The sequence below is a fragment of the Lepisma saccharinum genome, chromosome 4 (genome assembly GCF_977018435.1).
Source record: "Lepisma saccharinum chromosome 4, izLepSacc3.1, whole genome shotgun sequence".
Lineage (NCBI taxonomy): Eukaryota > Metazoa > Arthropoda > Insecta > Zygentoma > Lepismatidae > Lepisma > Lepisma saccharinum.
In genome coordinates, this window is record NC_139232.1 from 104,281,810 (window position 1) to 104,296,660 (window position 14,851).

Sequence of the window (14,851 nt, forward strand, 5' to 3'; positions counted from 1 at the left end):
CTGATCAAGAAAAGTCGTGTTCAACTTACCTGTATCTTTCCTAGACTGTCCCTCTTTGAGATCAATGTTGATAGTCCGATCCAGATCAACCAGACTGCAGGATTACTACGTAGCAGAGGCCTTTTTATAAACCAATCTTTAACTATTCCTACCATACATAACACCCCTTCCAGTCTCATCATTGTCTCATTGCGAAATAACCACACAAAAGTTCGTGAATTGTTATAGTGTTATCATTTGCTTTTATATTCATATCCCCTGCCGCTGTTAAAAATAATATTTTTTTCATGTGCTCCATAGGATAGGAATAGAATGACAGAGGAGGTATAGTGGAGCAAACAGGAAGTGTCAATGGCATGCTCTCCTGTTGCTGATGTTATCTTAGTCACGACAGCTGACGAACTGTATCGGCTACTTGTTGCCAGAAGTTCTCGCAAAACTTTTTGCCAGTTGTATTGGGGATATTTCTGTACTATGTGCGACTCGAGCAAATTTTGTTTGCTGTATTTGTTGCATAAGTTGCACACCGTTAGGTGGGTAAAATCAGTCTGTCGTACGAGTCCATGTATGTATTATAGTAGAGCTTCTGTATACACTTTTTGAAGAGGTTGACAATTTCACTTGCTTCACGGATGCCTCAAACGAATGTGTCTGATATGTTCGTAAAATGTCAGATTTGCTGCGTTTTCTGTTGTTTAAATCTGGTAAATATGAGGTGGTTAAACAGTGTTATAGTTTTTATTCGTTTATCGACAACCTCCATCCCCCTTTGCAGGGGATGTAGACTGTCTTTTGGTTCACTCTGAAAACTTCTCCTGTCCATAAGAAACGGTTTAACTTTTAGTTATTCGTGCTTTGTTGCGGGCATCGCATGAGCGTATTTGAGCGGCATACCATAATTTGGAAAAGATATATACGTTTGCGATTTTAACTCTCGTGCACAGGGTGAAGGGTCGTAGTATAAATTTATTTATGGCATAGTTTATATTTTGGCATAATGTGTCTCAACTAAGTTGTATACCTTCCTTCGTTTGCAAAATACACTCCTAGTATTTTAATTTGATCTACTATTGTAAATTGCACATGTATGGTAGGTTCTAGGCGTTTTCCTAGAGGTAAGCAGCATATCTTAGTGGTATTTATAAAGTACCAGATTCAATTTCACATTGGTGAATGCTAACGTTTTTGCTCCTGTTTTGTTCTGGCATTGTACTGTAACATCGTCTATGTATGCACTGACCGTAAACTGTCCCTCTGGGTTATAAGAGTTAACGTCCTTGTGACAATGTTGTAGAAAAGGGTCCAATGCCATTACGAAAAATGGTAGTCTTAAGGGGACGCCTTGAGGAAGTCCTATTTTTATTGGACATTTGGGTGACACGAAACGATTGATTTTTACTTTTAAATCTATAGCTGTTACTAGGTCTTTTTTTTTAAAAAAAAAAAGAACAGGAATCCATTACTTCTTTAATTTCCATGAAAAAAAAACAATGGTCATACTACGTTACTATAATAATAATCCAAAAGCGCAACAGCCCAATATCGGGCGAAGGCTTACCTTGCTGGCCTCCCTCCCACACGAGTCACCAAGGGGGCGTGGAGATCTGCAGCCAGACTAGGAGAACGGGTGGTCAGCCCGACCGACCCCCAGCCGTTGTAGGACTTCGCGACCGGATTACGCTCACTCACTCGGAGCACCCCAATTTCCTCACGATGGTGGGCTGCCACCGGCCCTATACGTAGGCCGAATAAATTCCGACCAGAGCCGGATTCGAACCTACGCCGTCCCGCAGCGAACGATCTCAAGACGAGTGAACGCCTCGGCTACGGAGGAGGACATACTACGTTACTAGGAGCTCCAAATTCGGGAAGAACCTCACTAATTAATTTTCTACTGTCAGAGTCAAGAAAATTTAGTCCCAGAATTATCATATTGGACAACATAAATTATGATGTTTTCCTACTGTTTCAATGGGACCTTATATGTTTTAAGAGTTCGAGTAAATAGTCGTATCTTACTCTGTCGAATGCCTGGGAATAGTCTACTGAAATGAAGAATTTGCCGAGTTGCTCGTCCTGGTTTGTTATTACTGTTTCTTGCAATAAATTCAGTAAATTATGTATTTGTTTAGTTCCTACTACCTCATATTGGTAGGGCGTTGCTAGCTTGTTCAGGAGTAGTTATAATCTATTTGGTTAGTATGCTATGATCTGTATTAACTAACGTTATCGGTCTGTAATCTTCCATGTGTCCGCAATGGCGACTCCTTGCTATTAAAATAACTGTGTCTTTTGTTCTGTAAGGTTCTTTCCCATTCTTCTTTATCCCGTGTTAACCCATGTAGTTAGTGTGTCGCCCCATAATATTTTGTATGCACTTGTTGCGATGCCATCTTCTCCGGGTTCTGATATGTGTGCTCCCTGCATTACCGCTTTATACAGTTCCTCTTTGGTATGTGGCTTTTCGAAGTCGGGTATTTCGTCTGGTGTAAGGCGGTGTGGTTGTATATGTGTATGCATTATGTGTCTTGATACATACTCGCGAAAGTATTTAGATTCTAAATAGTTGTATGCTATCTGTTGAATATTCTTCTCTTTATTATTTCCGTTATATAATTTTGTTTTTGCCGCTCCTCATAGATATTGGTGACGTGAGTTAAATTAATATGTTCTGTATCTAAGTTTGGGAGCGTACTGCGAATTCGTATTTCGTCCACTTTGGTTGCCTACATCCGAAGTGGTTGTGCTTTTACTTTTCAATTTATTGCGTTTCACGATCTCATTGCTGTTAGTCATACATTTCATGTAATACTGCGTAGTAGAAATTTCATTGTTATACCAATCTCGTAGTTTGTCCCAAGAATATTGTTGACAAAACGTTCTAAAATGCGGTTTGAGAATTTCGTGCCACCACCGGTGGATGTTTCCTTCATATAACGGCAGTTTGATCTATTTTGTCCAGTGCTATTCGAACTGCTTCATCTGTTAATTGCGATGTGTTCATCTTCCAGTAGGCCTCCCCGCAGTGGCAGCGTCGTCGCCTTGTAATCAAGGGGTCACGGGTTCCATACCTGGTGGAGGCATATGGCACAGTGGTTCGGATTCCACTTTAAACTGAAGGTCCAGTCCCGATTAGCCTTACTGTGCATAAAGTGTACTTAAAACACCAACTCAATCAATCAATCGTTTTCCAATAGCCCCTCTTAATTCCTATTATCGGTATTGGTGATTTCATAGTGGTAATCAAAGCCTAATGATCACTGAAGGCTGCAGGTAATAGTCTAACTGATGTAATTGTTGATTCAACGCGTGGGAAATGTAGCCCCTGTCTCAGGGGTGCCCATCCCCCCAAAAATCATGTCATGCGTCCCCTCAAATCATATCGTAATCCTCACGAAGTGTTTAATTACGACAGCGTGTCTACCAAGAATAAACTTTTTCCGTAGCTTTACTGAGCACTATATTTGATCTGCTCCTCCTCCCTGAACCGGGTTTCCCATCATTCGAGACCGCCCCTAAAATCGTTCATCGTCATCCCCCCAAAATAGTTCGGATGAATACGTAATAATGTATGTCTATTTGATTGAAATACCAAGTTAAACTGTCCATATTTTTAAATTTAATTTAATTTATTTTTCGGTTGATATCCTGATGTAAAATAGATTTTTCTGTATTCAGGACTTTTCAAATAAATAAATAAATTGATCGATTTTCGAAAAACTTATTGATTGGTTCAATGTAGTAAATTTAATTATGTAAATATGCATTTTAATAGTGTTTATTTTATAATTTTAGTATTTAACAAAATTATTTACACAACTTAAAATAATGAAAGAAAATTCAAACCAAATAACATGCTCCAGATGTATGACCGATTTAATTATTGTTTCACGAGACATACAGAACGCTACCTAGAAAATCTTACACTCAGAGCAATAATATAATACGATGCACCTGCTTTAAATGAAGCAATATACCAACACTAAGCACTATATTTTAAGAAGTGATGTTATTCATGAATATCGAGAATATCGTTTGTCTTGTAATGCAGCTATAGTATAAAATTTCAAAATCACCTGAGTAAAGCTCCAAACACGCATTCTCGTAAGAGAACATTGCGAGCGAAACGAGCAAGAAAATGTTTACATTCATTTCTTTTCAGGCTTTCAAGAATATTATTTTAATGGGATGTCAATACTTTCTTAGGATCCCGAGATGTTTAATCTTTCCCAGCTTCTCTTTTAGTAAGCTCGGGTCGAAAACGTGTGGATATCATATCGCTAAATACAGTCTCCAAAATTTCATGTTCGAACTCTCTCCACTACAGAAATCCCTCGACAACCTAAGATTTAGCACTTTATCAAGTGCTTCATTTTTCTCGGCCTTTAAATTTAATACTCAATCCTACCACAAAAATGTCCATGCCAATTTTAGACTTACTTTTGATATTGAAGAGTGGATATTGCCTCCTCCAAAAAGTTGATTCTCAGTCTCCACACCAGAACCTCCGCAATAGCCTAAGACAATAGTAATACACAAGAATTGGATACCCCTCAATTTAGTGCTCAATTCCCCTCTAACTAAAATTTCCGCCATAATCTAAGACCTAGAGTTGGATACTGTCACCCCCAAAGTTTAATTCAGAATACCCCCAGAACACACGTGTCAATTAAGGCTTAATATGTAAGAGTTGGATATTTCTCCCGCCCCTTCGATAATACCCTTAAACACTTTCTTTTCTTCAGCTAATGGATTAAATTTGGTGCATTTAAGGTGTAAAATGTTTACATATATTTTGCAAAAATATATAAATATTGAGTTTTATATTATTTGAAGGGAACAAATCCCCCCAAAAATTTCGATGGCGCATCGTGCACCATATCCCCCCCCCCCCCCTTGGGCACCTCTGCCCTGTCTTGTCGTGAAACGCTACTTGCGATAACGTATGTACGTATACGGTGGTGCATTTCGTTTTTTTCTCGTTCCACACATCCTTGACCTTTAATTCATGGACTAACGTGTATTGCGGTACGTCTTGCACATAAAAATTGCGCCTCTCTTTTCTGTATCATGATCCTGACAGAGCATAAACGTTTACTATAAACAAAGAATCTATTCTTCCGTTAAGGTCATTTTTAACTAATCCTTTACGTACTAAAATTGCTGTGTTTCCTGTGCTACTGGGAGTGTAATTATTATACTCGATACATATGGGATGGCAATCCAAGTACTTTCTAACGACTTCATGCAGTAGTGCTACGTCAATACTTGAGTTTTGAAGAAATCTACGGAGAGACTTTAACTTTATTTCACTTTGCATTTTAATTATATTTATGTCTACCACCCGTATCACTTGCGTTTCTATTATCCTATTTAACATTACAACTAACCAAATTAGAACTAGTATACGCATTATGTTGTTTATATTCCCCATAATTATTTGTTACACTGGTCGTCGTATTCATGTACCACTTTCCTCACTTCCAGCACCGGTGTTTAACACTGTGACGACTTCCGGAGGAGTTAGACTGAATTTTGAAGCACTGTTCTGGTGGTAGTTTCTCATTTTTCTGGTGGAACGTCGTTTAGCTACTGAATTTGATTTTCCCCTAATTTGTGTTTCAGTTTTCTTTTAAGCGTACTTTGACTTACCTTTACTTTGTTGCTGGTGTCGCTTTCGTAGTTTGAGAACAAGTCACTGTCTTCTTCAGATTCCCTTTTCTCATTTTGAAGATTGGTATGGGGTCGGCTTGCTGCGGGAGGGGGTAAATGTGGGGTATGTTCGCTAACAACCTGCTGTTGGTTCTCTTCTTGAATTTTGTTTGTCGTGTTTTTGGCTTCTATCTCTGATGTCTTTTCTTGCTGTGCTTGTTCCATGTCGTTGTGACTCTGGTAGTTGCCCTTTCTGGTTGTTCGGTTGCCTGCTGTTTCCTCTGCATTCCCGTCATTAGTCAATTTGTTCAAAACGGCATCAATAAGTTCTATTTGGTCGTGTTGGTACATGCAGTGCAGTCGGTTTTCGCCGTTGGCAGATAGATCTCAAATGTCCATTCGAACCACAAACCTCACACGTTGAGTTCTGACCAGAATATATCACGTAAGGTTTATAATTACAGACAGTCACAATGGATGGAATAGGCTTCTTCAAGGATATTTTTGCCAAGTGTACGCCAATGTGCACTAGATACCGGAATTTTGGTCTCCACATTCCATCGGTAATATCTACAGTGCCGTTGTCACCGAGTTTTTCACGCACTTGCATATTATGAACTTCCACTGGTAAATAGAATACGTTAATGAATTTCACTACCCTACCTGCGTCGGTAAATGTCACTTTCACTACCATCCAATTATTCCTAGATGAATTTTATTTCACCGGGGTATTGTTCAAGCAATTTCGTCATCGTTCGCAGTCGCACTAGTTTCAAATAAACACATCTTCCATTTGTCGGAATCTGTATTGCCGAGATTTCGTAGACGTTAAGGTTAAACTGTTCATATATAAATCCATTGCACTGGGCTTTGCAATCAGACGCAAAGCTGATCAGTTTGGTATTTCCTAGAATCATATCTCTCCTTTTACTTTTCATTAAATAAAAGCACTAACACAGTTCTAAGTTGTTGTTTTTTTTTTAATTTTTTAATTTTGTTTTACCTCGCGTCTTGTGCCTCTTTGATAATTTGCGAAGATGAGGATGAGTGATGAAATTGATGAATGGACATTCACAAACAACCATGCCGGAGCGGGATTCGAACCTGGGTCCCTTGGCGTCGCAGCGCGATGTGCTGACCACTCGACCACAGCAGTTCTCGGAATCTCACGGTACACGTATTCCGGTGCTCTCACGTAGCTAAACAGCGAGGAACGAACCTTCCTTGCATGTGCTAGCGCACGGACAAGGCGCACGGACTGGTGTGGAGCGTTTATGACCCAACCCAACCGGCGGCTGGGAAACAACGAAACAGTGATCAGTTAAATTCTCTTCGACTGACATCGGGCATTTTTGAGTCAGAAAGCCCCGAAAGATCCTGGCGTGACGAGACAAATGAACGTGTGATACACAACATGTTGTCATGTTGTTCAACGAGGCACACACTCCCCGAAGCGATTGGTGGACAGATAAAGCTATGTGGCAAAAAGTAGTTCAGCCGCCAGTTGGGCCTGCGATCAGTGTAGAACAAGACGGCACACAGGAAGAGAGACTTATCCTAAAAAATGTATCGAAATCCAAATGGTCAAGAACATACGAATACAATAAAAAGCTGTTACATGCAAACTGATTATATTATGTACCAGTTTATAAAATGATACACTTTCGACAGTAGTTGGCACTCTGTGCAAGGTTATACTACAATATAAAAACGTCAACAATAGATAAATGTCTTGAATGTTGGTGACTTATTGTCAAGCTTTGATTGTTATGTCACATGGACCAGAATACTGTGGAAGAATTCGTAGGAAAGAACTCATAGGCTTTCGTCCTCAAATTGCTTGTTAATTTCTTCCAAAGCGTCCTTTATTACACCGGCGTTCTCTTCTGTCCATTGAACCCTCACCTTGTCTCTTGATAGCTCTTCGACAATCTCTTCTTCTGCAGAACCAAATTCTCCTTTGTGATCGTCGTAAAGTTTCTTCGCCTGCAGACAAAGTAAGGTGTAGTTAGGAACTGGAACATATCTATTAAATACACAGCCCTGTTTTAGGCTGGGCGCCCCCAGTAATAGGAATAACAAAGATACTTATTATGATTATATGATTTGCTCCGATTTCGCGTGGAATGAAAACTTTCCTACTGTGAGCCACTAGCCACACCGTGATTCAAGTCCCTATCTTTACCATGATTCAGGACAGTTTTGAATCCAAATACGTTCCTCCAAACTTCACGGGGAGGGAATGTCAGGGGCAGCGAATTGTAACATCAATAAAATCAACACTAATATTTCAAAATTCCCCTTACTTCTGACATGTAATTAAATTATGTTTAAATTTAGATAAGACTGCACAAGCACTTCACCACCATTCCACAGCAAATTGTTCATTGGCTAACAGTTGAAATATCTGCAAGATGACATTCGCTGCGACAATTGAAATTCACATTACACCATCCCTGCACGTGCATATGATTGAGTTTCAGTGAAAAAGAATATTTATTACATATTCCTAGTTAGCAAACCAAACAATGTTAAAATGTATTCATTTTGACTTTTAATTATAAGTCTTTTATGGCGATAAATTCACAAAAAGTTCGTTCTACGTTAAATTAAAGTGGATGATAGAAAAGGTGAACATGGTTGCCAAATTTCTAAACTACTGTCCGAATGCTCTGGCACGTTATTGAATTTTTTGGGAAGTGGGGGACTTATCCCCCTCCCCCCGGTCCACCTCGTGAATTCATCACTGATTCAGGAACGATTAATTTCGATGCAACCACGAGAGATTTCTATCTTTCTGATCTAATTCAAATTTGTTAATTTGTTCAAAGTCATTTTATGCTTAGATAGGCTAATCAGAACTGAAGTGGGATCCGAGTCACTGTGCAATCTGCCTCCATCGGGGATCGAACACTGCACGCATTGATTAAAAGTAACAGTGTTTCGATCGGGAAGAAATATTAAATGTAATTTTACCTCTGAGTGAAAAAAAAATAATAATTCTAAAAACAGAATTTGAAATTTCTTCATACTTATAGTTACTCAAGATTGTTGCTAAAATTGTTGGTGCATGCCAATTGCATTTAGATTTATTGTAGGATATAAGAGGGGGCATGTTCACTTCTCTAGCTAATAAAGTCCAAGTACGCTTTGAACGCCACTTTACTTCAAACAAATTTCAGGATAATCAGTTTCCCTCTGACAACCATAGGTCAGGTCCATGTCGAGCCCAAAATATCCGCCCCTCAAAACATTCCCACCAACAGCGTTCGTTTAAGGCACTGTCCACGTGCCAATTCAGTTTCTCTATAAATTTCTTAACGTGAAGTTGCAGTTACGTTATCTTTGCTCGGTTGTGTTGTGCTTTTTTTTTTTTTTTTTTTTTTTTTACAATGTGGAGGCCTTGAGGGTATAACGTCCCAGTGAATGAATGGATGTCTAAACACTGCAAGTAAAAGTGACAACAGCGCTTTTCAGAAGAAAAAAACAGGTGGTGGCTCGAAACCAGATACGAGACCGGACGGTTTCCTCTCGAGCTGTGTCAAAGATACCGAACTGGCGTTCGAATGAGGACCGTAACCCTCGCCGGATCTACAAGCCGCAAAACCCCAAAGTCCAGCGGGTCCCGGAGACAAGTAAAGGTAGGTGTGTAAAGGTAGGTAAGTAGAGGGGGCCTTTGATAATATTTTGCGGGGTGGGAGGGGGCAAGATTTGTAGATCCGGCATTGACTCTAACCATAATGTTGTACATCAGAATCAACAATGTCTCCACAGACTGAATAACTGAAAGTCTAGTCTATGCTCTATGGTAGATTTTGCTGTTCAGTTAATTTTAAATGATGGATGGGAAGAAAGGATATTATTACTCCATTTGTGCATATGTCATCAACGTATTACGTCGAGACTTCCTTGCCACCAACGGGGTCTCTCCAAATGCCTAGTGATTACGCCTTGTAATAAAGGGTTTGTCAAGGCACATAGTGGTTCGGTTTCCACTTTCAACTCGAGATCCTGTCTCGATTAGCCTATATGTGCAAAAAGTGGATTAAAAACAAACTCATACTAAAATTACCATCAACTTTGGCGATCATTCTGCAAGTGAAGTATACGTATAATCCTGAAATGTTATGCCACCGTGCTTACAACATGCTTCTTCTTAACTATAAGGCAATCTAGAATCATTTATGGCGCTTACCGTAAACCTAATGCTTTGAAAGCAAAGCAACGAAGATACCCAGATAGCACGAAAGCTTTTGGCAACCTTGATGTGTTGCTTGCTTATAGCTTGTCAAAGCCAGTTGAATGCGGCAAGCTTGATATCGTACAAACACCCGATTGTTTGTATTAAGGGATCGTAAAGAGGCTATGTCAGCCTTTTGCCAGTTGCCACTCGCTTGCTATGCGAGAGGAACGTTGTAAGTGAAAGGGGGTAGCTCTGAAGAGCTACGTCTACACTTAACCAAGCAAGGGGGATAGCTCCGTGAAATAAGAACTACACTCACGATTAACGTTAAACACTACAATTGACTGGTCTGGCAGGGGTGTGAGAGATTGATAAGCAAGGATAGAGGAACGTTGGTTACCTGTAGATCTCGAAGTGCCGATCGACTCGCTGGTTCGTTGATGAAACTCTGATGAACTCTCCTGAAATAAAGCTCCTTTCCGATAGCCCGGTGGCTCAGTCGGTCGCGTCTGACTACCATGATAAAAGTCCCGGGTTCGATCACCGGCCGGTTCAAATCCGGGAACTTTTCTAACGTCGGCGCCCACCCAGCGACGAATGACATGGGTGCCTGGGGGAAACCCTGGGGGGTAACGGCGGTCAGGGGTGTGATGCTGATCACATCACCCCCACTCACGACCGGATCAAGAAAGTGTGGGGCGTTACCCCCACACCCCCTATACGCCATCATGGCGTGGTGCTAAGCACAGGGGAGCACTTTACCTTTTTTTTTATTTTTTTTTACCTTTTTCCGATAGCGTACGACTCCTTGCTGTAACTCCTTTTGTAACGTTCGGTAATCCGACTTTAAGTCGGAGGCAACAACGGTTCACGCCATAACTTTCCTAGTTCAACAACTTGTAATTCCGAGACATCGACTGTGCACGCGATAGATTTCAGATACCGACTGCGGGGAGAAATATTCTCTCAAGCTATTTAAACGAAATTCGAACTTCGGTCGTTGAGAGACGTGCTTTCAGCGTAATGCTGTGTTTGCAGTATCTTTCCTGCGATTCCGGAAGAATTTAATCCGCTGAAGATCGCAGGTGGCATTTGCTTGAAAGAAGCTCTTTCCAGCTTCTTTCATACTCGAGCCCTTTTTATGAAATGATTAGGCTATCGGACTATGGCGCCCGGGGTCCCGGATTCGAGTTATGCCTTCGGCATGATACAATATTAACATGATTCAAACTGTTTCAAGCGTGCAGCTTTCGGTGACAAGCTTGTTTGATACGTGGTAACTAGTTGGCTTGATTCAAGCCTGTTGTAAGCTTACAGCAAGCTTGTTCACTTTACATGAAAATCTTGTTTGAAGCTTGAAGAAAGTTTACTGTGCTATCTGGGTAGGGAAGGGTTCAATGACAATCAACACATGGAGAGAATGTATCATTAATCTAAAAGAAAAATAAACTGAAAAAATGCATACCTTCTGCAGATATTCCTCTGTATTGATACGCCCAATGCAAGATGTAAACATATCTATCCACAATGTAGGGTGGTCAGCATCCCTGGAAAAGAATAACACGCATCAGTGAGTTCATTTTGACTGACTGTAGGCTGCGCGGCATGTCGCGGATGTCACTATTTTCGACTCGTGACGTCCTGCTTATTTTTAAGAACAAATCTTTAGCATGCATATGTGTATATATATATATTGCATAACGAGTACTAATCTGTGTTATAAGAGTTGTTCAAAGTGGTGGCCAACTGCATTCTCGGCACTTTTTAATGACATTTTGTGACATGCAAAAGTTCCTCTTTTGTAATTCTTGCAAGTTCTGTTCGTACGTACATTGTCTTTCAGTTTATATACCGGGTGGTCCATTTATAATGATAGTATGGAATATCGCATGCAGAATGCATCCAATCGAAAAATTGCACAGAATAAAAGTTTGATACTATTGAGGAGGTAAGTCAATTCCGCAAAAATTTCGTCGCCGCCACCCACCCCTTGGGGGGGGGGGGTTAATTTGAAATTTCAAATGGAACACCCCCATTCGTTTAACATATTTGGATTCCGTGTTGAAAAAGAAACATTTTTTGTTTGAAAAATTTTGTAAAAAAATTGCAAACTTCGAACATTTATAAACATTTGGTAGTTTCAGATTAATTTTGTTCCCTTTATGTAATAATGGTTTTGGTTTCCGTTGAAAACATTGAATAAACGAATTTTATTCAAAAAATGTGTGCAAAGAATTCGGCAAAAGAAAATTGTTTGTTTTATGTTGTGTGTTGTGTGTTTTTGTGCACTATATAATTTAGTTTATTAGTGAATTGTATATGAAAAGGAATTTTATAATTTTGGGGGGTTGGTGGCGGCGACGAAATTTTTGCGGCATTGACTTACCCCCTCAATAGTATCAAACTTTTATTCTGTGCAATTTTTCGATTGGATGTATTCTGCATGCGATATTCCATACTATCATTATAAATGGACCACCCGGTTTAGTGTGGAGATTGTTTCTATAGACTCTACTTTTTAGGGTTCCCCACAAAGAATAGTCACTTAGTTCCGCTCTCAGTACTGTAGAAACACTGCCTGGTTAAATTCCACCCAACTCGCGGTCATATGTTTCAGTTTGATATTCCAACATGTTATTCTTTTCCTCGTCTTATCAAATGTGTGATTCAATTCAAATGATAAAAAATAATAAAATGATATTAATCAATGAAGGTATTACTAATTGCATGCCTAAAAACAATTACAATTCGTACTTAGAAGTATTTATTTATCTCTTTTTTTTACCCAGGGCGCGTTCTTACGGTATGGCAGAAAACGCTTTTCTTACCGTCTTTTCTGTCTCATTTTTTCTCAACTTCATGTTTGCGTATTCAAATAAAAATGTTCAAACTTAATAAAATTAAGTTCCTTGAAGATATTATTATTTACATCCTTCGAAACAAGTAAAATTGGGACTTAAGTAGCAATTCTCTTCTGAATATTTTTTTATCCAGCACGCGTCCTGCAGGGATTAACAATGGCAAGAAAACAACTTGAAACAGAAGAAATACGTCAATCAAAATTTCATGAAAGGATGCCTGAAATGGGTGAATGCAATTGGCCACCACTTTGAACAACTCTTATAACACAGGTTAGTACTCGTTATGTAAGATAAATATGCGTGCTTAATATGTGTGCTTAAAAATATGTGGGATGTCACGGGTCGAAAATGCCGGCATCCGCGCCATGTCACACTGTCTGCAGTCATGTGCTATCTCGTCCCAAAACCAAAATGAATGATTGAACTGGAAACTAATCATATTTTAAAAGTATGTCAAAGCACGAAACTTAATAATACAAAAAGGTGTCAATATGTATCACAGTTTTATGTAAGAAGCGATTAATGAGAGCCCCCCCCCCCCGGGAGTTCGCAACACGCTGTACCATTGTACCAAGCTAGTTATAGATTTCTGTGTTCGGGGCGAGAATATAATCCGTTCCCCCCGTACTTTGGTCAAATGTTACCATTATCCGTGTACGATCTCCTGTTGACTTTGCTCAGCGTTTCTTTTATTGTAGTTCTTCCGTGTTCGGTAGAATAGATTGTCTTATTTCACCAGTAACACAGATTGAAATCAATTATATAAACAACTTAAACAATGACTGGGTGTGACACCTTGATACACCTGCACTACACCTAGTGTCAAAAAGTGCAGCGAACTCGACACGGACTGTTTGCACGATTCGAAGGTTTGTTTGTTTTGCACCTGTGTATTTTTGTGCGTAACACTCAATTGGGTATCAATGATTTCTTTTAAAAATTGGTTTTGAACACGCACTCAAACATAATGTAACTTTTATCTTGTATTAATATTAATCTATTTTTGGCACATTATAGTAATTCTTCTCAGAAAAAAAGACTCCAGCCTATTTGTCACTACAGCATAAATGTTAAGCAATAAAAATTGAATGTAGTGTTAAAGAAAACGGCTATTTAAAATACCAAGGACTAAAGGAATAGGGGCGCATATTACCTCCTTCAATTTTTGGATGGGGTTACTATATCCCACTAAATCCTTTAATCCAAATTGTACCCATTGCAACGCTTCCAGAAATCTTGATGAGCAGAAAATACTGTCGTTCAGAGAATCTCGTTTTTTGTAGCTAAACACACAAACAAAAAGGTTATCTTATCTGCGTAATCTCCTAATCCAAAATAATTCAAAGTATCGTGAATCTATTATAACTACTCCATTTTGGTTATAGCGTAAGTAGTACAGTGGCACGGGTTCTGCAACCGAAAATGAGGCTCGGTGAGGCTCGCCTTAATGGATTTCTCTCGTAAGGCATGAGCCTCATTTTCTCGCAGTGTTGCCAGCTCACCCCAAGAATATTTCACCATGTGATATTTTACAGGCGAAGCTAACCTACAAATGGGAGTTGGCAACACTGGCAACATCAATTGCGGTTTAGTGTTGCCAACTCACCTCAAGAATATTTCACCATGTGATATTTTACAGGCGAAGCTAACCTACAGAGTAGAACAGTGGCACGGGTTCACCAACCGAAAATGGCGCTCGGTGGCGCTCGCAGTGTTGCCAACTCCTCACTCGAAAAAATCACCAAGGTTTTTGTTTTTGGGTATAACCTAACCTCAAGCAAGGAGCTGGCAACGCTTGAGGCCTTTCTCGCAGTGTTGCCAACTCACCCCAAGAATATTTCACCATGTGATATTTTACAAGCGAAGCTAACCTACGAATGGGAGTTGGCAACACTGATTAGTGGAGGTGTATGGGTTCTGCAACATCAATTGGCGTTCAGTGTTGCCAACTCGCCTCAAGAATATTTCACCATGTGATATTTTACAGGCGAAGCTAACCTATGAATGGGAGTTGGCAACACTGATTAGTGTAATCAGCTCAGTTGAGCGCCATCAATTGGCGATCAGTGTTGCCAACTCACCCCAAGAATATTTCACCATGTGATATTTTACAAGCAAAGATAACCTACGAATGGGAGTTGGCAACACTGACTAG

The 14,851-nt window shown here is 39.8% G+C and overlaps 1 protein-coding gene across 1 annotated transcript in view; it reads right to left on the reverse strand.

Moving 5' to 3' along the window:
• Positions 1 to 7,272: 7,272 nt before the first annotated feature.
• Positions 7,273 to 14,851, reverse strand: part of LOC145986691 (aminopeptidase N-like) — a 170,497-nt gene continuing 162,918 nt past the window's right edge. Inside the window, exons 11-12 of the mRNA XM_083121004.1 lie at positions 11,301 to 11,382; positions 7,273 to 7,638 (exon numbers count right to left, since the gene is read on the reverse strand). Coding sequence (XP_082977130.1) covers positions 7,468 to 7,638; positions 11,301 to 11,382 — 253 coding nt within the window. The 3' untranslated portion in view covers positions 7,273 to 7,467. The remainder of the gene's footprint in view (positions 7,639 to 11,300; positions 11,383 to 14,851) is intronic.